Raw genomic sequence first — 23,257 nt, 5'->3', positions numbered from 1 at the left:
ATGTTTTGTCTCTTCCACCTCAATCTTTGATATCCTCTGAAGCCCGGAGTGATGGCTCCAAGGGCTGGATTGGGGGCTGATCCCTGGAACTGTGTGGTTTTGGGCAACACCCAAGTACTGCGCACCAAGCACCAGCACCACCTGGTCTGACCCAAAAGCCAAGCAGCCAAACAACCAACCAGCCAAATAATCCCAAACAATGACGAATCCTCTCCCAAAGAAGGGCTTCGACACTTTTCTAGCAAAATATTTCAGGCTTATATCATCTCTTATTTTATTATAGTTTATAAATATACTTATAAATTAAATCATTAGAGTTCATATTTCAAGGCACTACACCTCCCAGATCTCCCGAGTTAAGGAAAGGATTGTACTTTGTTCTCTCATTTTAAACATTAAACACGAGCAGTGGAAGAGCCAACTTAATATGCACGTTGATGCTTTGATCGAGTGGAAAAATTTTGTACATTCAGAAATGTCAGTAAGGAATTAATGGGTAGAGACTAAGCTAATCACACTGGCATCGCTTTATCATCACCTGCTTCCTTCCTATTCCTCGTTGAGCTTTCATTCGCCATCTAAACGGAGAGCACAGACGGGCAATCCACCAGCCCATGTCTTGTCAGAAACGCTGGCGCCTCATGTCTTGAGCCTCTTGCTGACCAGGGGGCGTTTGTCTGCACACATTCCATTTCTCTTCCGGCTGGAATTGTCTTTGGGGTCCCTCGTGCTGTCGCCATGCAATTCTTCACCGGGCACCTGCAAGACAGGGGCAGAAGCTGCAGGTGGGGCCACGGAACCCCAGAGTAGCAGCCTTGCTGGTGCTTCCGGGACCTCCAAAGTGAGGCCAACAGGACCTGGGGCTCTAAGACAGAACTTCAGCGACACAGGTACTAACATGGCCAGTTCAAAGGGGGATCTCTGATCTCTCCCTTCTTGTCACTGGCTCACTGGCTCCATCCTTCTAGCTGGCTGGGCTGGGTCCTAGAGCAGCAGCTATTCTGGTCGCTAAGGCAGGATTGATTCGTCCAACTGTCTTGAGCTGCTCCAAGGGGCAGAGCAGCCCCGTGCGTGAATGATTTGCTCCCGGCCATTTCTAAATCAGGACTTTGCTGAGTGCATGGCACCTGCGGGGTACGGTGTGTTCCTTGATGCGCTTAAGTCATAAACAACAAATTATGCAACAGGGCCTCATGGGGGTGTTGGTCTTTCTCACACCCTGGGCTGTACAGGGCAGGAAGGGGCCAGAGCCAGGCTGGAAGCACATCAAACACCCGAACTAGGCCAGTGGGTACTAGTGGGTCTGCCTCCATGGTGGGGGCCTGGAAGACTCCACACCCCTACCTGCTGAAGCCTCTGCAGACTTCAGAGAACCTGGCAGGACTGGGCACTCTCAAACTGCCAGGAGTGCTAGACTTCAGGCGTTGGCAGCCTGACTGTTTGAGGCCCCTGCTGCAACCCTGGGACCTCGCAGCTTTTCTGTCTCTGTGCTATGGAAATGATTCTCTCAAGAAATGTTCTCAGACTTTATGCTTTACACATGCGTGGCCTGTCGTGTGCCTTGAAACGTAGCTGTGTCCTCCTAGCGTGACAAAATGCCAACCCAGTGAAGGCTGGTTTTCACCTAAAGGCCCTTGCATGATTTTCTGAAAATTGACCACCTTAAAACCCCCCAGTTTCTCCCCATTTTTGACTAGAAATAAGCTCACAAATTCTTACCTTGGCTTTGGAGGCAGCGTTCTCAGAGACCACACTTCCAGCCTGCACCCCAAGGGTTTCTTCCAACGCTACAGCAGGAAGTGGTCAAAATGGACAATGGGTTAAAACATGTAAATAAAAAAAGGTGGAGGGGGGCGCAGAATATAGATAGAGAAACACCTTTACTAAACATGGGGGAGGTGAATCTGCTTAAACTGGGTCGCTACTAAAATCACTGCCTTTACCCTTCACTTGGGCATCATTTCTGCACCCACCACCAGCCTCTGCAGGGGTCCTGCATCAGACCACGCTGGCCAGGGGCTGAGGGCAGCAGAGGCACTGTGGGCCTTGGGGAGACCATTACCTCCAGGAAGCCAGAACTCACAGGGGGAAGTTCTTGGAGCCGGCTGCAGGCAGGGTGAGGCCCAGGAGCCCTTCGGGACCCTGTCTGTCTCCCCTTGTGTCTCTCTGGGTCCTTTCTGGGATTTAAACCCCCTTTCCTCATGGACCTTAGAGTTTATGGCCATGTAACGTGCCCCGACAACTTTCCTTCACAGGCCACAGCTGGCCTGCTTCGTCCACCCATTCTCTTTATCCCAAGGAGATTCTTTGCTTCTCCTCTGGACTGTGTGCAAATGTGACTCCTACTAAAGTGACAGCTCCAGCCTCTGCCCTTGCTTTTGGGTCTGGAGGACATGCGGGTGCATGAGGCGTGTTCCATGTCCAAGCCCATAGCACGGGTCTCACACTGAAGATGCTGAAGTCGATTCCTGAGCATCAGGGATCTGTATCCTATGTTGAATTCACCTGACTTCTCAGCCTTCACTTAACCCCAGACTGATGAGGGGCAGAGAAGCTGAATATCAAAGTGTCCGCAACAGGGGCCTGAGCAATGGACAGTGGGGAGTGTGTTTGCCTTGCATGCAGCCAACCAGGGTTCAATCCCCGGTATCCCCAGATGGTCCCCTGGAATCTTGAGGAGCGATCCCTGAGGGCAGGGCCAGGAGTCAGCCCTGAGGCCTGTCAGGAACAGCACCATGAGCGAACATTCCAGAATGTTTTCTCCAGTTCAACATGGTTTGACACTGCTGATTTACTCTTTATGGTTTTTTTGCTCTTTGGGTCACACCTGGAGATGCTCAGGGGTTACTCCTAGCGGTGCTTGGGGAACCTTATGGGGTGCCGGGAATCGAACCCAGGTCAGTGGCGTGCAAGGCAAATGCCCTCCCTGCTACGCTATCACTCCGGCCCCTACTTTCTCACCTCTATATTAATCAGAACAAAAACATAAGTGAGCCTAATCACACAATATAGGGAAGAAAAAAGAGGGTTTCTTTTAACAGTCCATAACTCTAAAGGGCCAATAAAATTCCTGAAGAGTTGGGCCGGGAAGGGGTGGTCTGGCTGGAAAGCTGAGGCACAAGCTCTCCCTGCAAGGGCCCTGGTCTTGACCCGGCATGTCCTGGCTCCCGAGCACTGCTAGGAGCAACCCCTGAGCATCGCACCAGGAGTAGTCCCCCAACAACACAGGGTGAGGCCCCAAACCAAACACAAAGTTTTCAAAATTCAAACCAGAGGAAGTGGAACACACAAACAACCCCGCATGGGGAGAGTAGCTGGCCAGCTGACCCGGGGATTCCTGTTTCAGATGGTCCTTGGGCTGGAGGCTGTGGCGGAGATGCCATCAGCCCGCCACCACTCTGGAAGGATGATGGGCGGCATCACATACGCTAATCTCAAAGTGAAGACAAACGATGAGCACCGAGTCCATGTTTTGTCAGTCAAAACAAGATCTGAAGTCGCATGAGTGCGAAACTAATTTTTTAAACTTTTTTTTTAAATACAGATGCAATAATATGAGACTAACACCTAAGGACAGTAGAGATAAGGGCCAGGGGGTTCACACCATGGTTTGAAACTGGCCCCATGTGCTGGGGGAAAAGGCAGGTGGGATGGAGAAGGGACAACAAGTGAATGATGGTTGGAGAGATTGCCCAGGATGGGAGATTTGTGCTGAAAGTAGACTTAAGGACCAAAAATGATGGCCTCTCAGTATCTGTATTGCAAACCAGAATGCCCCAAATTAGAGAGAGAGAGAGTAAGAAGGATGGTACTTGCCACAGAGGCAGGGAGTGGGATGGGGTGGGGGTGGGAGTGGCGGGTGGGACACTGGGAACAATGGTGGTGGGAAATGTGCACTGGTAGAAGGATGGGTGCTCAAGCACTGTGTGACTGAAACGTAATCATGCAACTTTGTAACTGTATCTCATGGTGATCCAATAAAACATCTTATAAAAAATAAATACAGATGCCAGACTGGCACCTGCCCACTGAGCCACTTTTGTGGCCCCATGTTCTGGTTTACCCCCGCATCCAGGCTGTCCCTCTCTCTCTGCCCTCTGTCCCGAGTCCCAAGCACAAAGCACCAGCAGCCACTTGTTCCGCCCTCCTCGACATGGTCCCTTTGCATGCCCAGTCATGCACCAGCCGGCCAGTGCTGGGCAGGGGGTGTGAGGGGTGGGGGTGGGGGGCAGGGCATCTGGGCACTGACCGGTCAGAATGGAGTCCAGCTGGTCCACCATGAACGTGGCGTCGTCCTCTGTGAAACACATGGGCGGTTTGATCTTGAGCACGTTGCGGTGCGGGCCATCGGCGCTGATGAGCACTCGGCTCTCCTTCATCCTAGTGGTGGGGGAGGGTAGGAGAGGGTTAGGAAGTTTCCAGAACAGCAACAGTGCTGCCCGCCCAGAGACACTGCAAGCCACAGACCCTGCGTCTGCAGCCCTGGGAGGAAGGGAGTTGGTGGGTGGCGTGGCTGGGGGCCACTCACTTGTAGATGACATGCTGAGCCTCAGCAGTGGCGGGGGTCCTCGCCTGATGCTCCTTCACCAAGTCGATGCCAACGAAGAGGCCGAAGCCCCTGAGGGATGAGAAGGGAAGGAAGGAGGCCGGGACAGACTTGTTCGCAAGCACTGTGCTGGCCAGAAAATGAGCCCCGACCACAGGCTTGAGTTGACACTGAGCCCCCCTAGAACCGTTTTTACTGACCCAGTGCTCACAGCGGTTTCTAGTTTGTGAACCAATTAGCATACATTATCTGGGTCCCCCCCCCCCACCTAATTTATAAGATAGCAAAGACTAAAACAAAATAAAATTTTCAAGGCCTAGAGAGATAGTAAAACAGGTAAGGCACTTGCTTTGCACATAGCTGACCCAGGTTTGATCCCCAGCACCCCAGAGAGTCCCCTGAGCCTCCCTGAACAGGTATGCCACCCCAAAACAGAAAAAAAAGTCAAAACAACCGAAAACATTTTCATGCTATTAGTTTCTGAGATATCAATGATGATAAATCATGATTTACATTTCCGGGATAGCATCTATAATAATAATAAGGCCCTCCCATTGTTCGTCGATTTGCTCGAGCAGGCCCAGTAACGTCTCCATTGGAGACTTTGTTGTTACTGTGTCTGGCATATCAAATACGTCACAGGGAGCTTGCCAGGCTCTGCCGTGCGGGCGAGATACTCTCGGTAGCTTGCCGGGCTCTCCGAGAGGGGCGGAGGAATCGAACTCGGGTCGGCCATGTTGGCTGCGTGCAAGGCAAACGCCCTGCCGCTGTGCTATCGCTCCAGCCCTAAAATAAGTTTATTTATTTTTGCTTTTTGGGTCACACTTAGCGATGCTCAAGGGGTTACTTCCAGCTCTGCACTCAGGAATTACTCCTGGCAGTGCTTGGGGGACCATATAGGATGCTGGGGATTGAACCTGGGTTGGCCACATGCAAGGCAAACGCCCTTCCTACTGTGCTATCACTCCAGCCCCCTAAAATAAGTTTAAATGGATACATTGGAGTCATTTAAAAGTTTCTTCACTCTATCATTTGGGAGCTGAAATTTAGTTAAAAAAATCAGGAAATACATAGGTTGTCAAATATCAGCAGTGGTGATATCTGGCTTCTGGATTAGAGAGTAATTTTGGTGGTTGGAAGCCAGCATAAAGGGCTGGCACATGTGCTTTGCTGGAGAGGCCCAGGTTTGATCCCCGGCACCACATTGTCTCCTGAGCACTGCCGAGAGCGAGTCCTCCAGCAACCCACATCCCATACATGCAGCTCACGAGCACTGTCCCATGAGTCCCTCAACAGAATGAGGATTTGTTTTCTATACTTACTTACATGTCCTTTACTTTGAATTTGTAAGTTAAAAGAAGGTACCGTCCATTTGACAAGACAATTGTTTTTGCTAAGGTTACCTGATATCTCCTATGAGTGGGTGCTTTGCCTTCTGCTTATTCAGTAGCTCTAGGAGGTAGTTCCCCACCCTCGTTGCATTGCCCTGAAGGTCTTCATTTTCAATGATATCCAGGACAGCCAGGCCAACAGCAGAAGACACGGGATTTCCTCCATACTTCACATAAAAGTATAAGTGAGAAATCATAAGAGTTGAATTAGTGGTCTTTCACATTTATAAACATCTTAATTCATATATTAACAAGGTACAACCACAATCAAATTTTCTCTTGTGAAATTACTGATCTAGACTTAGAATCACTGTCACCTGTCACTGTCCTCCCACTGTTCATCGATTTGCTCGAGCGGACCCAGTAACTATGAGATTTGTTGTTACTGTGTTTGGCATATCAAATACGTCACGGATAGCTTGCCAGGCTTTGCCATGTGGGTGAGATACTCTCAGTATCTTTGCCATGTGGGCAAGATACTCTCAGTAGCTTGCCAGGCTCTCTGAGAGGGGCAGAGGAATTGAATCCAGGTCAGTCGGGTCGGCTGTGTGCAAGGCAAATGCTCTACTGCTGTGCTATGGAGAATAATTTTATTTATTCAGGAGTGCTTAAAACTTCATTCCAAACCACATTCTCCATGCTGAATAACTGGTTGGGCGATCAGGGAATTTACTGCATCACCCAAAACAACAAACATTATATCAGGAATTAAGGATTTCAGAGTATGGTTCAGTGTGAGAAACAGAGGTTTCCCCACTTTGGCAGTTGTGTGAAAATAGGTAAACAAATAACATTTTTCCCCAAATAATTTGTCTTTAGACTTGAATCTTACTTTAACTGTAACCAGTCCTATAATATATATTGCACAAAATAGTTTATCCAAACTGAAAGTTTATGATCGTGGTGGAGTAAACCAAGAAAATAAAAATTTTCCCAAGATAGAAATTTAGCATCTCTGGGAGGGAGTGATAGTACAGTGGGAAGGGTGTTTGCCTTGCAAGAAAATAAAAACCCAGGTTCTATCCCTGGCATCCCCTATGGTCCTCTAAGCACTGTCAGGAGTAATTACTGAGTGCAGAGCCAGGAGGAACCACTGAGTATTGTCGAGTGAGACCCAAAAAGTTGAAAAAAAAGAAAAAAACATTTAGCATCTCCAGTGAAACTTATACTAATAGTACCAACCCACTGCAACAGTTTGGAAATATTTTTGAACTTAAATGTAATACAAACACCATCACATTCATGGAATATCATAACCTGAGAGGTTAGCAGGGCTTTGTCTCTCATTAGAACAACTAATAAGAGCATTGTAGGGGCTGGAGAGATGCTAGTGGGCCCAGCACAGGCTTTGCGTGCAGGGGGCTGGGATCAATCCTGGACCCTGGTGTGGTTCCAAAAACCAAAATGTGCACTTAGGAAAGAAGAATAAAATGAAAAATATAGGTAGACCAAAGTTTGGGAAGATTCCTGGGGTGATTACCTGGAAACAATGAGCTGTATTCTTTTGGGGGGGCATTAGGGGGCTGGGCCACACTTGGTAGTGCTCATGTGTGATATAAGGCAACTTCAGTCTCTGCTCAGTGGTTACTTCCAGAACTGTTGGAGCCAAACCAAGGCAAGTGCCTTAACCCCTTTACTATCTTCCTGGCCCCATATTTCTCTTGACATAGCCGAGCAGCGTAAGAACATTAGTTATCTTTCCCTCTTAGCATTGACACTGGAGATCAACATTTACCGTGTTGAAATACTCCATCCCAGAGCTGCAGAAGGCTTCAGCGATTTCTTTGGTTGTTACCACACACGCCATTGGGTGTCCATTGCCCATTGGTTTGCCCATGGTGACGATGTCTGGGACAAAGTCTTCACCATGCATTTGGAAGCTCCAGAAGTGTTTCCCAACTCGGCCGAAGCCCACCTGGACCTCATCAGCTATAAACACTCCCCCTGCGGCACGAACATACCTACAAAGCAAGACCAGAGTCACATGCTTGCAGGGCAGAGAGAGTCTATGCTGCCCCCAAACACAGACTTTGTGCAGGGCTGGGAAATGACCGGAGCCGGTCAGCCCTGTTGAAAAGGTCCCACTGCTCACCCCTGTCTGAGACATCTATAGCTTTGAGAGAAGAGAATCACCAAATGCCCGGAGTAGAGAGAATCTATCTCGTTCCTGTTCCTGATGCTCAAGAAAGCTAGACGGTGCTAGTTCAAAGCGGGAAGAGAAAGAAGTGAATGAGAAGTTGTTTCAGCAGGGTTTACCTTCGAATGTGTGCAAATGCATGAAGCTTGAGATCAGCCAATTGGAGAAGACAATGGGGCGGGGTTTGGGTGGGGGCAGAATCCCGGACCATGTGTGCAAGTGAAAACCCTTTATTTGCCGATTCTTGGAAAAGTGACCAAGTCTCAGGAGTCTGGGGGTGGCAAGCACTTTGAAGTGACTTTTTGGGCTTTTTGGGGGCCACACCCAGCACTGCTTAGGGTTTCCTATCAGTGTTGGTGGGGGAACCATTTATGTTGCTGGGGATCAAGCTGAGGTTGACCACGTTTAAAGCAAGCATCTTAATTCCATTACTGTTTTTCTGGCCTGAAAGTGGCTTTTTCTTTTTTCTTAGGGGGGGGGGGGTCACACCCAGCGATGCACAGGGTTTACTCCTGGCTCTGCACTCAGGAATTACTCCTAGTGGTGCTTGGGGGGGCCATATGGGTTGCCGGGGATTGAACCAGGGTTAGCCACATGCAGGGCAAATGTTCTGCCATTGTGCTATCGTTCCAGCCCACACTTTAGTATTTTAATGACCACTATGGTCCCAGCAGCTGCCACAGTGCCCTCCCATCAGCCAAGGAGCCCACATGGGTACGTACTCTGCCACTTTCTGGAAGTAGCCTGCTGGCGGAATGACTTGTCCACCACAGCTCTGCATGGACTCGGCAATAAAGGCCGCGATCTACACAAGAGAAGAGGGCATCCGGGTCCGTTAGGGCCCTGTGGAACCCGGAAGAGAGCATTGCTACCCAGCTGGTTATTTTAAAAGTGACCTGGAATGTATCTGTGGCAAATGGCACATGAGGCTATTAAACTGAAAAACACTCCGGAATGGCCCCTGAGCACAGCCAGCAGTCACCCCTGAGCACAGCCTGGTGGAGCCCCAAACAACAGCAAAGATGTCCCCATGCTGGACAAGCAACAGATCTGGACATTTGTTCCCCAAATTCTTGGCATCAGGAAAACACTACATCTTCATAATTCATGGAGCAGGTTGGTCCTGTGCTGCAGCAGGTGTTCATTAAGTCACAGCCCAGGGGGCCCACCTGCCGAGCCATTCCACATGGTCAACACGGAGTGTCCACTCATCGGATCAGTCTGAGATGAGGCTCTGGAGGACTCGTCCTCAGTTTCCCCTTCCGCCCAAGCCTAAGCCTTTCCTTGATGGAGGCTTGTAGATAAGACAGAGCCCTGGGGATTTCACATCCATCTGGCACCCCGGGTCTGCAGCTCCCTTCCCTTCCCTGTTCTCTGTCATCTGTGCCAGCTGCATGGCAGGGAAGCCCCTCATCAGCCCAGCTGCCCTGTTGTCTGCCCCTAGGGCAGCAGCACCAGATGTGCAAGCCCAGAGAGCAGGGCCAACTCTGTCTGGGCTGAGGATGAAACCTTGCCAGGGTTCCATCGCAGTAGCGTGTGGCCCCCTGCCCTTTCCAGCTGGACAAGGACCTGGAGCTCCTCTCAGCCAGAATGACTTCTTCTGGGCCATCATCTATTGTTTGGGGGCCCACCCGGACCTTCCATACCAAAGCCTCAGCACCCTGCTCAGTGCCTCTCCCCTCCCCCCATGGGCAGAGTCCAAGGACCCCTGTGCAGGAACCAATAAGGCTGCCAGTCTGCATGGGTCTAGTGTTCAAATTTCCAGAAGAAGTATTTGGGTTTTTTTTCCTTTGTGGAAGGCCTACCCAAAGGTGTGCTCAGCGTTTACTCCTGGCTCTGTGCTCAGGGATCACTCCTGGAGGGGCTTGAGGGACCATCTAGGGTGCCATTGACTGAATTTGGGTCAGTTGGGTCCAAGGCAAGTGTTCCACCCACCATATTCTCTCTTCAATCCTCTAAATGAGAAGAATTTTATAATATAGCTAGAATAATGCCCTTTAGAAATACAATCCAGTTGAACACTTATCCAGAGAACAGAAAAGGAATTTGGATCGACTCCTTGCCACCTCTCCCATGTGTCACAGCAGTTGCAATCCACTTCACAACAGATGCCAAAGTATTTCCCAGACTGGGCACACAAACCTTCCTCCCGTCCTTCTGTGCCTCATCAATGATCTTCTTCACTTCATTGGCGTAAGCACTGGCGGGGTCTGGGTGGTCGTCTCTGTACTTCCCTCTGTAGGTATCGGGAGTCGGTGCCTGAATGCAGCAGAGGACAGAGGTCTCAGGATTTATCTCTTTGGCACAGGAACTCCTAAGTGCCTCTGGGCTGGTTCTTTGGCTTAACAATGTTGAATTCTGAGAGAACTAAAGTCTTTGTATTCTCAGTCCTGTACAGCTTCATTCAAATTCAAATCAGCAAGTTTGTTCACTGCTTTGAAATTCGCCAGGAAGGGAAATGATATTAATATTCCTTTCTTTGTTTTGTTTGTTTTGGGGCCATGCCCAGCTTGGTGCTCAGGGGATTGTGCAGTGCCAGGGACTGACTCCAGGCCCCCAGCACGCAAAGCACATGCTCTGGCCTTTTGAGCTATCTCTCTCTAGCCCTCTATTAATATTTCTAGATTTTAAACAAACCAATACTTACCATGGTGTGACAAACTAAAAACACTAAGGAAAGGAGAGTGTGCCTTAACACAACCGAGATCATGAACTTTCAAAAAGAAGCAGTGATGGTGACCGTTAGTGTGTATACGTGGTATGTGTGTGTCTCTGTGTGTGTGTGTGTGTGTGTGTGTGTCCTGAGACAGCAGACTATTTTCAGCAGTGGTCTGAGATGTGCCTTAGCCAGCAGAGCACCTGGTTAACAGGTGTGAGAGGCCTTTGGGTACAATCTCCAGCACTATAGAAATTTAAGGTCTGCCAGGGGCAGGAGCTATAGTAAAGTGGCTAGTATGAGTGCCTTGCATGCCGCCAACCCACGTTCAATCCTTGGTACCTTGTATGATTCTGTCAAGAATGATCCCTGTGGGGTTGGAGTGATAGAATCCGAGTAGGGTGTTTGCCTTGCAAGCAGCCAACTTGGGTTGGATCCCCAGTATCCCATATTGTCCCCCAAGCACTGTCAGGAGTAATTCCTGAGTGCAGAGCCAGGAAGAACCCCTGAGCATCGCTGAATGTGGCCCAAAAAGAAAAAGAAAAAAAAGAATGATCCCTGGGTGCAGGGTCAGGAGAAAGCCCTGAGCACCACTGGGTGTGGCCCCCAAACTAACAAAAATAAATAAAATAAAGGCCTACCAATCCCTAACACAAACACAATAACACAAACCTAATACAAACACAATTCAATTTCAAGACAGTCATACATACTTCGCTCAACACTGAATTGATATTAGCACTGTAGCACTGTCCTCCCATTGTTGATCGATTTGCTCGAGCGGGCACCAGAAACGTCTCCATTGTGAGACTTGTTGTTACTGCTTTTGGCATATAGAATATGCCACAGGTAGCTTAGAATTAATATTGATATTGTGAATTGATGGACTGGAGCAATAGGACAGCGAGTAGGGCGTCTGCCTTGCACGCAGCCAACATGGCAGACCCGAGTTTGATTCCTCTGCCCCTCTCGGAGAGCCCGGCAAGCTACTGAGAGTAGCTTGCCCACACGGCAAAGCCTGGCAAGCTACCCGTGATGTACTCAATATGCCAAACACAGTAACAAGTGTCACAATGGAGACTGGGCCCGCTCAAGCAAATCGATGAACAATGGGAGGACAGTGACAGTGATTGTGAATTGATATTAGCAGTAGAAAACTAATCAAAGATCAAGAGGCAAGAAAAAGTGGGTGTGGTGAATATGAATGTGCCAGAGTGAGGCTCACGGGTGGAGCCAAGACCTCACACTACCATTCTCTAGTTCTTTGTCCTTATCAGGTCACACACTCCTGAGAATTTCATTTCTTTTCAGTGAACAGAAAGGGCTGGATTGTCACTAACTTCTCTTCTGAGAACGACATCCTGATTCTTGGATTCTAAGATACTCACCACGTGCACATATTCCTTCTTGGCATCTTTACCCTTTCGGAATTTATACGGGCTAATTTCAATTAAAGATGTCAGGTGACCATGGTAAGCACTGAGAAGACAAAGAAGAATCATGCAAATTACTAAGAAAGAAACAAAATAAATGGTGCCAGGAAGGGGCAATGGTGATGGGATTGGTGTTGGAATATTGAATGTAATAAATCACAAACACCTTTATAAAAATAAAAAAGAAGAAACAAAATAGAGTGCTTACGAACTTAGGAAAAATACTTCATATCATCCAACACTGATGCCAGATCCTACTGAGTGGAATGTAATTTTCCTGGTAATACTGGCCATGTGATTTGTTCAGCTCTCCTTATCCACTTAAGTATTATCACAATTTATCTTTTGTGTGTCTGTACTTGGGCCACACCTGGTTTGGTATTTGGGGGTTTCTGCTATCAATGCTTGGGGTCCACACAGTGCTGAGACTCCAATCCTACCTCCTGTAATCAAAGCACATGCTCCATCCCTTTGAGCATTTATTATTTTGGGCATGGGACCACACCTAGAGATGCTCAGGGGTTACTCCTGGCTCTGTGCTCAGGGAACCATAAGGTGCCGGGGGTTGAACCTGGGTGAGTGGTGAGAAAGGCAAGCACTCTACCCATTGTACCATCTGACTCCTGAAAAAACAATTTTTTTAGCGGAAAAAAAATGCAATTCTTTGGATATTAGATCCATTAAAATTTGTTATTTAGGTATTAAAAATCATTGTCCATAGCTTCATTAAAAACTTATATGGATATTCACTTACAGCTTAATAAAATTTTTATTTTATTTTTCGGCCACCCTGGTGTATTCATGGGCTATTATTACTGGCTTCGTGCTTGGGGTCACCCTGGGTGGTGCTCAGGGAACCATGCAGAGCCAGGCCCTGGCCTGGGCCTCTGGCTCGCACAGCCTGTGCTCTGGCCCTGGAACCATCAAATCTCTCACCGTTTGAAAATACCTTATTAATTTTTTACTTCACTGGTACCTGCTAGGGTAGCCCTTGGCATGTGGGAAGAGCAGGCAGTCGGCCAGAAGGCAGGCACCCTGCACGAGGAGTCCACCCGCCTCTCTGCCATTTTCCTGTTGAAATTCCTTCCCTGATGCTTCAAGGTTGCTTGTATGTGGAATAGCTCAGGGGGGCTCAGACTTCACAGCACTCTGCCAGGGGGTCAGCAGGGCTGGGGGAGCCCAATGGTCACTCCCAACAGTGCTGGAGACTGACCAGGTCAGCAAAAGAAGTTCCGTGGCACCTGAGCTATTTCCTCAGTCCTCGGCTGCATTTCAGAATTATCTGCAGAACATTTGTTTTAGATGTCAATTCCCAGGTTTCTTCCCAGACCCATTCAAGAGAATCTTGGGGCTGGAGCAATAGTACAGTAGAAAGGCACTGGCCTTGCACATGGTCAACCTGGGTTTGATGCCTGGCAACTCATAGAGCCACCCATCCCAGCCTGCCAGCATGAAGCCTGAGCGCAGAGTCAAAAGCAAACCCTGAGCGCTACTGGCTAGGGTTAAAAAAAGGAGAGACAAAGCGAGAGCGAGTAAGAGGAATGAGAGAGAGAGAGAAGGAGGGAGAGAGAGAGCGAGTGGGGAGAGGGAGGAGAGGGAGAGGGAGAGGGAGAGGGAGAGGGAGGGAGAGAGAGAGAGAGAGAGAGAGAGAGAGAGAGAGAGAGAGAGAGAGAGAGAGAGAATATGAATCTTGATCTCGGTGTGCAGAGTCCAAGGGCACTGAAATCAAACAAGCAGAAAAACTGGCCTCGTGTATCCCTGGAAATCAGCGGTCAAACTGGGCAAGACCTCAACCAGTGTTGGTATCTGCCCCGCGACAACAACAAAAGGAAGGGAAAGTGGAAAATTTATGTATGGAAAATCACAAAAATAACAAAACTAAAGCTGCTAACTGGCTAGGCTAAGCACTATGAATAGGCCGGGTCAGAGTGACAAGACAGTTGGACGAGCCTCACGGGCCAACCCGAGTTCCTTCCCCGAACCCCAGATGGTCTCCTGAGCACTGCCAAGACACCTTAACGTCAGCTCAGCGAGTTCCCATGTGGGACCTGTAATATACAGACGCGGGACAGTCAAATCCCATCACCCTCTGTGTGTGGTGACAATGAACACACCAGGCAATACATGTTCGATTCAACTCTGTGTCTGAGACCAGTGGCTGGGGAAAGTGCAAAGGGAGCAAGGTGAAAAGAAAATAAATCTTGGGCAAAGTTGGACTGCAGATATCTATTTAAAAGATGAAAAAGAGCCAGGACCTGCCCTGAACAGAACAGGCCCATTTAGCACACAGAAAGTCAGTTCAGCCCTGGCTCTGCACGGCCCCTCCTCTCCCACCGAGCCTCGACAGGTGCAGCTCTGCAGATATTCTAGTGGCTCAACAAAGTACCCCTGAGACACTCATAGCACATGGAGCAGAGCCCACAGGCCCAGCGCTCCTGCTGGTACCCAAGGGACTGAGGGAGGCACCAGGTCTAAGGCCACCCTGAAGCCTTAACACAATAGAAGCATCGGGCCACGTGCTCCCCTGCCCTCTATGCTGAAGCTGTTAGCGTGGTTGGGTGGAAATCTTTGATGCACTTTTGTCTCGGAACAGGGTTTGATTTTATTCAGTTTTTCTACTTTTGGGCCACACCAGGCTATTCCCAGCATTGTGCCCAGGGATTGTTCTTGGAGATGCCTGGGGGACCATGAGGTGCCAGGGATGAGTCCAGGCCTCCTGTATGCAGAGCCTGAACTCAGCCCATTGACCCATCTCCCTGGTCCCTCTTTGTCCTCTTTTCCTTTTTGTTTGGGCCACACCTTGCGGGATGGAGCTGGGACTCCTGTGTGGCAAAATGCAGGCTCCAGCCTGCCGAGCTCTCCCCCCCAACCCCGCCCCTAGGGAGCGTTCTGCTCTGGGACTTACTGGTCAAGGGTGATGACATCTTGGTGGCCTCTGAACTGGCGAGCCAGGCGTAAGGCTAAATCATTGGCTTCAGAGCTAGTGAGATAATCGAGAGAAGAGACAAAGTGAACACAAGGTTGTATAAAAATAGACACACACACATACACAATGGAATACTATGCAGCTGTCAGCAATGATGAAATCATGCAATTTGCTGCAACATGGATGCAACTGGAAGATAGCATATTAAAAGAAGCAAGCCAGAAGAAGGATAAACACAGGAAGACATCTCTGATATGTGGTATTTAGAGCGACTGGATGAGGAAATGCAATGGTTTAAAGGTGGGATGTCTAGATCACCCTATGCCCCAGAGTATAAGGAGAAGGAAAGACAGTGAGCAAATGAGTGGTGGGTTGGGGAGAAGAGACAGATGATGAGCAACGGGGTGCAAGGAACTGTTAAGGAGTGATAGAACTAAATATCCAAACCAGACTCAGCAACATTGACAGGACATCCAAACTTCAAAAATCAAACTTAAAAAGGTATCTATCAAGATGGCAGCCTGGGGATATGGGGTGGGAGAGAAGGAACCTCAGAACACCAGTGGGGGGAAGTGGACACTAATGGCAGGATTGGTGATAGAATATTCTATGTTTAAAACCAATTATGAATCACTTTGTAAATCATGGTGCTTTAATAAATAAAATAAAGTTTAATTTGTGTTTTGGGCCACACTGGGTTGTGCTCAGGGATTACTCCTTGCTCTGCACTCAGGGATCACTCTTGGTGGTGCTCAGGAGGCCATATGGGATGCCAGGGATGGAATTCAGGTCGGCTAGATGTAAGGCAAATGCCCTGCCCGCTGTATTATCATTCTGGCCCCGAGCAAAATAAAAATTAGAAAATAAACAAATAAAACAGAGGGGCTGGAGTGATAATACAGCAGGGAAGGGACTTCCCTTATACGCAGCAGACCCCAGTTCAATTCCCAACATCCCATATTGTCCCCCCCCAATACCACCAGGAGGATCCCTGAACACAGATCCAGGAGTCACCTCTGAGCAACACTGGGTGTGCCTACCCTGGAAAAAAAAAATAAACAAAAATAATCACATTAAAAAGAGAAGATTCAATGATAGAATCAAGCACTTAAAAAATTCCCTCTACGGATTATTTTAATGTTTTGCTTTTGTTTGTCTTTTCTTTTCGGGTCACACCCGAATTAAGGTTAGTCCTGGCACTGCACTCAGGAATTACTCCTGATGGTGCTCGGAAGACCATATGGGATGCTAGGAATCGAACCTGGGCAACCTTTGCCACATGCAAGGCAAATGCCCTATCCACTGTACTATCTCTCCAGTTCCTTATTTTCTTGTTTTGGCAGTACTCAGGGCTTACTGCTGGCTGTTTGCCCAGGGATCACTCCTGGCAGAGAGCTCAGGGGGCCATATGGGGTGCTGGGGATCAAGCCCAGGTGTCCCACGGCAAGGCAAACACCTTACTCACTCTACCATCTCTCTAGCCCCCACTGAGCTGTTGTTTCTGTTTTGTTGTTGATGTTTGTTTTGGGGTCTCACCTGGAGGTGCTCAAGGCTTAATCCTGGCTCTGTGCTCAGGGATCACTCCTAGTGGGGTCCCAACTGGGGACAGCATGGGGTGCTGGGGATCAATCCGGGCTCTGCTGTGTACAAGGCAAGTGTTCTACCCACTGTACTATCACTCCCTCACTGCCGTACTGCCCAGAGAGGTGACGCCTTAGTTTTTCTCAGCTGAGATGCAGCCTGAACATTTCTCATAAAGGACACCTAACATCCTTGAGGAATGCTTAAGGTTTTGCTCTCCCCATCTCTCCCCAAGGAAGCCCTGAGGGCCACACATCTTAGGCGTCGAGTTCCAGGCTATGGACATCAGTGACATCACCTGCTGTGCAGTGTCATTTCTAGGACAGGCGGAAGCCAGCCCAGACCAACAGGGTCTTCACATGGGTCTGAGGCTCAGCAAACACACACACAGTGCCCACATCAACGTGCTTAACGCAACAGAAGCCGGTCTCCAAACTGTTGCCACTTAGCATGGCCCTCTCCTGCCCTCCCCTTGCCAGCAACTCGGGAATCCAGTCAGGACGAGGTTACATGGGGCACTCAGCGGCCGGGTGGGAACGGGGACACGGGAGGCAGGGAACGTACCCAGAATTCGTAAAGTAGCAGATGGAGAGCTTCTCGGGCAGCGTTGCCGAGAGGCGCTTGGCATACTCCACGATGTTGTCGTGGAGGAAGCGGGAGTTGGTGTTGAGCATTTCCATTTGCCTGAGGGCGGCCTTCACCACTTCCGGGTGGCAGTGTCCCACTAAACAGTCAGGAGACAAAACCCCAGAAGCCAATCACAGCTCTGGCCAGCGGAGGGGAGGCTTCCAGCAAGAGGAAGAAACAAAAACATTCAGTTTCTTCCTCCCCCACTTTTTGTTTTGCTGCAGCTTCCACCCCTGCTGGGACAGGCAGCTCTGCAAAAGGCGCTGCTGAGGCCGCTTCATTCCCCCTGGAAAACAGATGCAGCAGCCAAGCCCCCTCCGTCCCCAGACACCCTGGGAGGCCCCGTGGGCAGGAGCTACCGTGGGACACGTTGTTGATGCAGTCCAAGTACTGCTCGCCATTCTCATCGAACATGTACTGCCGCTGGGCGCGCACGATCTTGATGGGGTCCTCAGCAAAGAAGACTTTGCACGAAGGCCTGCAAGAAGGAAGGGAGGCGTCAGGTGGAGTGGGACTGCCCAGGGCTCTTCCTTCTGGTGGAAAGGAAAGCACCGAAAGGAAAGGGACACTCCCAAGGTTCCCCATGTCCATCCTGGAACCCTCAGACACTGCCCCTCTTTCTTAGGCACCAGCTTGTTCTGTTAAATTAGCCAAGGTTTGGCAGCTCTGCCTAGAGGCACATGGATTAATTCTTTTTGTTTTTTTTTTTCTTTTTGGGTCACACACCTGGCAATGCACAGGGGTTACTCCTGGTTCTGCACTAAGGAATTACTCCTGGCGGTGCTCAGGGGACCATATGGGATGCCAAGGATTGAATCCAGGTCGGCCACGTGCAAGGCAAATGCCCTACCTGCTGTGCTCTCACTCCAGCCCCAATTCAGACGACTCTTAATTATACAATACAGTAAGTCATTTTCCTTTGAGGAATTTTGTTCTATCAGGAGGGGGGAAAAAAGCCCCACTTGTTTTACCTGAGTCTTACTATGCATCAGAACAGTCACATATTGCAAGCAATGTCTCAATTAATCCTTCCACAATCAGAGGAAATAGGGTGATTATCACTATTATTATTTTTTTTCAGGGGTGCCCATGCCCAGCTTACTCCAGGCTCTGTGCTCAGGGATCAATCCTGGCAGGGATCTGGGGACCATATGGAATGCTGCCTATCAAACCCACATAGGCTGCATGCAAGGCAAGTGTCTAGCCCACTGTACTATCTCTCCTACCTCTTTTGTTCTCATTTGTATAGATGAGGAAACTGAAGAAAAATGTAAAACCTGTTCTATTTCTAGGCTAGAGAGATAGTACAGTGGATAGGGCACTTGTCTTGCAGGAGGCTGACCTGAGTTTGATTCCCAGCATCTCATATGGTCTCCTGAGCACCACCAGGAGTAGTAATTTCTGAGTGCAGAGCCAGGAGTAATTCCTGAGCATCACTGGGTGTGGCCCCCCCAATCAACACAAACACCAAACCAGTTTCAGCTTAGTGAGTGAGGAAAACCAGAATTGGGCTCTCCTGTTCAACTGGGATCCAGTCTAGGGCTTCACACATGAAGTCATGTTAAAGGAGACTGGAAAGATAGGTAGGGGGTGATTGCCTTGCACATGGCCAACCAGAGTCAATTTCTGGCATCCCATAGGCTCACCTGAGCCCCTCCAGGAATGAGCCCTGAGGGCAGAGACAGGGGTAACCCAGCACTGCAAGGTGTGACCCACAAACAAACAAACAAAAAGTCAGTCATGTGTGAAAGCAGAAATTCTTCTGAGTTCCATAGGCTGATTTCTTATGCTCTCTCTGCATTTTACCTAATTTGTAAAGAAAAACAAACACTAGTAGCTAAATATAAATAATATAGCATAGCGGTAGGGCATTTGCCTTGTGCGCAGCCAGCCCGGCCAAGCTGGGTTCGATTCCTCTGCCCCTCTTGGAGAGCCTGGCAAGCTACCGAGAGTATTAAATATGCCAAACACAGTAACAAGAAGTCTCACAATGGAGACGTTACTGGGCCACTCAAGCAAATCAAGCAAATATTTCAATTTTTTTTTGTTGTTTTTGGGGCCTGTGGCTGTGCTCTGGGCTTACTCCTGACTCTGCACACTGGTGGGGCTGGGGAGATGATATGGGAGGGCTCAAATATGGGTCAGCCAAGTGAAAGGCAAGTACCCTACCCACTGCACTTTCTGGTTCTACTATGGAGATTTTATAGGAGATCACTCGCCTGTCTTTTGTCATGTATCAAACCTGTTTTTGCGGGGTGGGTGCATAAATGGGCTTACTCCAGGCTCTGTGCTCAGGCATCTTTCCTTGTGTTCTCAAGGGAATATATGGGTTCTGGGAACCCAACCCAGGTCAGCTGCATGCAAGGCAAACACCCTAAATAATAAAATCTGGTTATTCTTCTAGCCCTTAAAATCCAATCTGTTGAACAGGTCAGTCACACATGCTAGGGGAAAAAGGAGCTCAGATAGAGAAGGGAGCACCAAATAAAGGGTGTTGGGAGGATCCTCCTAGGATGGGAGAAGCATTGCTGAAAGTAGACTGTAGACCAAACATGATTGCCACCCATTGCCTCTTTTGCAAACCACAACACTCAAAATGAGAAAGAGAACAAAAGAGAATGCCCTGCCACAGAGACTGGGTGGGGTGGGGGGCATGGGGGGTGGGAGGGATACTGGGATCTGTGGTGGTGGGAAATGGGCACTGGTGGAGGGATGGGCCTTATTTATTATTTATAGTTGAAACCCGAGCACAAAATTTGTAAGTCTACAACCGTACCTCATGGTGTCTCACTAAAAAAATTTAAAAAATAAATAAATAATTAATTGAAAAAATAAAATAGGTATGCCTCACTTTAAAAAAAATAGACTGTATCTTTGGTTATTGAATGAATGGAGTGTAAATTTTAGCAACAGGAAAATCACAAAGAATCTTGCTGTTAGTTATATGGACATTTAGAAAATAAATTGGAATGTGTTATTTTGTCAGTAGGTTCAGTTCAAGCTCAGCTCTTCCCTTATACCTAAGAAGTTAAAATCCTGGGGCTGGAGCAACACTACAGCAGGTAGGGCACTTGCCTTGCACACTGCCGATGTGAGCTACATCTCTGGCATCCCATAAGGTTCCCTGATCGCCGCCAGCAGTAGTATTGCTCTGGCCCCAGGATTAACCACTGAGCACTGCTGGGTGTGTGGTCCCCAAACAAAAACAAACAAAAGGAAGTTAAAAATCCAAAGAAAGCTTTTATTTACGATGCTCTAAACTTCCCTAAGGAAATTTCCTCTCTTGCCTCTCAGACTGCAGGTAAAGTTTTTCCAGTCAATCCATAGCGACCTTCCACTCACATATTTGTTCTGCCCACTCACTGATCATCACAAGTCCAGTTACACTGGACTCTGATCACGGGGACTGAAACCTAACAGAAGCCTCATTAGGAAAGGGGGCAGGGGCTGGGGGGCGCTGGAAGTTGTGGCCCTGGGGTGGGGGTTGAGAGAGTCCTACCAGACCTCCCTTTGCATCTGAAAAATTCCAGGGCTGATGGCTTGGTTCCCAGCTCCAGGGGTCAGCGTACAGGAATTCTGGTAGGATCTGCTACCCCACACGTTCAGAAGCACCTCCAGGTGCGGCCCCCAATAAACCAAAGCAATCAACAACTTCAGGCGGGCCTTCAGGCACCTCAGCCAACAGATGCTCCCTTCTTTTGTGAAGGGGTCACACCCGACAATACACAGGGGTTACTCCTGGCTCTAAAATGAGGAATTACTCTTGGCTGTGCTCAGGGGACCATATGGGATCCTGGGAATCGAATCCAGGGTCGGCCGAGCAAAGCAAACCCTACCCGCTGTGCTATTGCCCCAGCCCCCAGGTGCTCTTTTCTTTCCAGTGAGCTGGGAAGTTCTCTCCTGCCCCCGACTGCAGGGCTGTTTAATTGCCTGTAAACTTTGATTTTACCAGGGTTCAGGGTTGCTCATGGCCTCTGGTCAGTCACATTCATATGTACATTTTATAATCCACATCTCACTTACTAATCTCATTTGTTAGCTCTGGGTAAGACCAAGTTATTCCTACTTTCCTAGAAGAGGAAATTGAAGTAATTGGACAGAGGTCACACGTAACTGGACCTGTTTCTAGGCCAAGAGCTTGGAACCTGCTTAACTGTCGAAGCTCCAGAAAATTACCACGTCCTGAGTGGCACGGGGGTGGAAAACAAGAGTGACTTGCATTCTGAATTTGTTTTCTTTTTTTATTGGGGGGGGTCACACGCAGCAGTGCTCCCAGCTTGGTGCTCACCAACCCCGCATGCAGCCTGCACTCAGCCCATTGGGCAACCTCTCTGGTCCTGCAGTCTTAACGTTTGCCTTTTTATAATCCAAATGAGGCAGGAGCTGAGGAGATAGGGTGGACACGGGCCTTTCCCCTCTCAGCCCAAGAAGAAAGATCCACTTGAGAGCCAGTATCAAAATCAAAGTTTTCCTGCGCCACCCTGGACAGATCTTTGAGTGTCTGAGTTTGGGGACAGTTCTGCATGGGTGAGAGTCCCCTGCTCCTTCCCAGGGCCCACCGGTGGCAGGGACCTCTCTCTCGACTCTGCACTTGCACCACCGACAGGGCAGCTTTGGCAGGGGGCTGCCCGCCCTTCTGGGGCGACTGGGGCGTAGCGGGACCCCAGGCGGGGTGGGGGCGGCGGGCGCGCGCGAGCACGGGGCGGCCCTAGGTGCGGCCCCAGGTGCCGCCAAGGCTCCCGCTGGCCCCCCAGAGCTCTGCACTCCCGTCCCACCCACCCACCCCACCCCCCGCGGCCACGGGGACGCCTTACCCGATGTGCTTCTTCCTCAGCGCCAAGGTGTCCTGTTTGCTGTACAGCTCGCACATGGTGGCCAGGCTGGGGACCCCTCTCCGACGCCGATGCTTGGGGTGGCCCCGTGGGACGCCCGCTCCGCCAAGGTCCCTGACGGCATCAGCTCCCCGGGGTCAACGGCCTTTTAAGTCTTGCCCTGCCTTTGCCCTTGGCCAAGCCCCACCCCTGCGTCCCCTCCTCCGCCGCCGGCGGTGCCTGCCCGCTGCCTCCCTGGCACGTCCGGGCCACCCGCCCGCTCCGTCCCTGCGCCCGCCGCCGCCGCCGCCGCGGCTTCTCAAGGCTGCTCTTCTCTTCTTCCTCGCTGCCTCCCCACAGTTCCTTCCTAGTGCACCCCTTATTTTCCTGCAAACACGCAAAAGATGGGCCCCCGGTGGGGACAGCAACTGGGGAGTTGACTCCACGTTCCCACGGAACGCGTCCCCAAGACCACCCCGCAGCGGGCGGAGCGGTGCGCGCGCGCAGGTGGCGGGAACCTAGGCGCGCGGGGGCCGCGAACGCCACCCTGCTCCAGGGCTCACATCGCTTCAAAACGGAATGAATCTGCTCCAGCCCCGAAACTCAGTCACCAGCACGAAAATGATCCTGTCGGTTATTTATGGAGACGCTGAAGGGGCTCCCTGTTGCGCCTCTACCTGGAAGAATCTGGGCTTCATCCTTAAGGTGCTCTGGGCTTCATCCCTAAGTCTCCTGGCTACTTTAGGACGTTTTTGACCCACTTATCTCATTTGAGGCTCCAGGGATGGAGGAACTCTAACCTGAACTCTAATGAACTCTAACCTGAAACCCTGCGTTATTTTAAGAGCTACTCCACCTCTGTTCTGTAGGTAAGAGTGATAAAGCATAGTCCAAAGTATTATTTAAGGTCATGGGATACTTAGTTTAAACTTGATGGTTTCATTTTGGGCGTGTGTGTGTCCCAGTTTTGCCATCACAACACAGGTGCTAAGCGTTTGCAAATGACCTTTGTCTTGAGTGAAGAGATTCATCCATATCAACATGTTGCAGGAAGAGTAGAATTGTGTGGTCTAAGACTGGTTGAGAAATGGAGATCTAGGAGGAACTTCATGTTTGGAATCCAAAGTGTTAGGGGCAAAGGGCAGAAGA

General features: G+C 49.6%; 1 protein-coding gene across 1 annotated transcript; it reads right to left on the bottom strand.

Moving 5' to 3' along the window:
* Positions 1-259: 259 nt before the first annotated feature.
* ETNPPL (ethanolamine-phosphate phospho-lyase) lies at positions 260-22,267 on the bottom strand. The gene is made up of 13 exons (XM_056116903.1): positions 22,112-22,267; positions 17,657-17,775; positions 17,235-17,394; positions 15,069-15,143; positions 12,119-12,209; positions 10,217-10,333; positions 8,797-8,879; positions 7,673-7,898; positions 5,950-6,104; positions 4,529-4,618; positions 4,250-4,380; positions 1,720-1,787; positions 260-759 (listed from the first exon to the last, which is right to left on the bottom strand). Exons 1-13 carry the CDS (start codon positions 22,165-22,167, stop codon positions 640-642), a joined length of 1,491 nt encoding a protein of 496 aa, XP_055972878.1. The 5' UTR covers positions 22,168-22,267; the 3' UTR covers positions 260-639.
* Between the last annotated feature and the right edge of the window lie 990 nt (positions 22,268-23,257).

The sequence above is a fragment of the Sorex fumeus genome, unplaced genomic scaffold, assembly GCF_029834395.1.
Source record: "Sorex fumeus unplaced genomic scaffold, SorFum_2.1 ptg000033l, whole genome shotgun sequence".
NCBI lineage: Eukaryota > Metazoa > Chordata > Mammalia > Eulipotyphla > Soricidae > Sorex > Sorex fumeus.
The sequence above is the reverse complement of the archived record's forward strand: the minus strand, read 5'-3'. Positions and strand labels throughout refer to the sequence as shown.

Bases quoted from the DNA above. Each gene is read 5' to 3' on its own strand.
- ETNPPL (XM_056116903.1), bottom strand. From the start codon at position 22,167: ATGTGCGAGCTGTACAGCAAACAGGACACCTTGGCGCTGAGGAAGAAG. The intron at 12,210-15,068 runs GTAAGTCCCAGA...TTGTCTTCTCAG, and splicing joins GATGTCATCACCCTTGACCA to TGCTTACCATGGTCACCTGA. The intron at 760-1,719 runs GTAAGAATTTGT...CCTGTCTTGCAG, and splicing joins ACGCTGCCTCCAAAGCCAAG to GTGCCCGGTGAAGAATTGCA.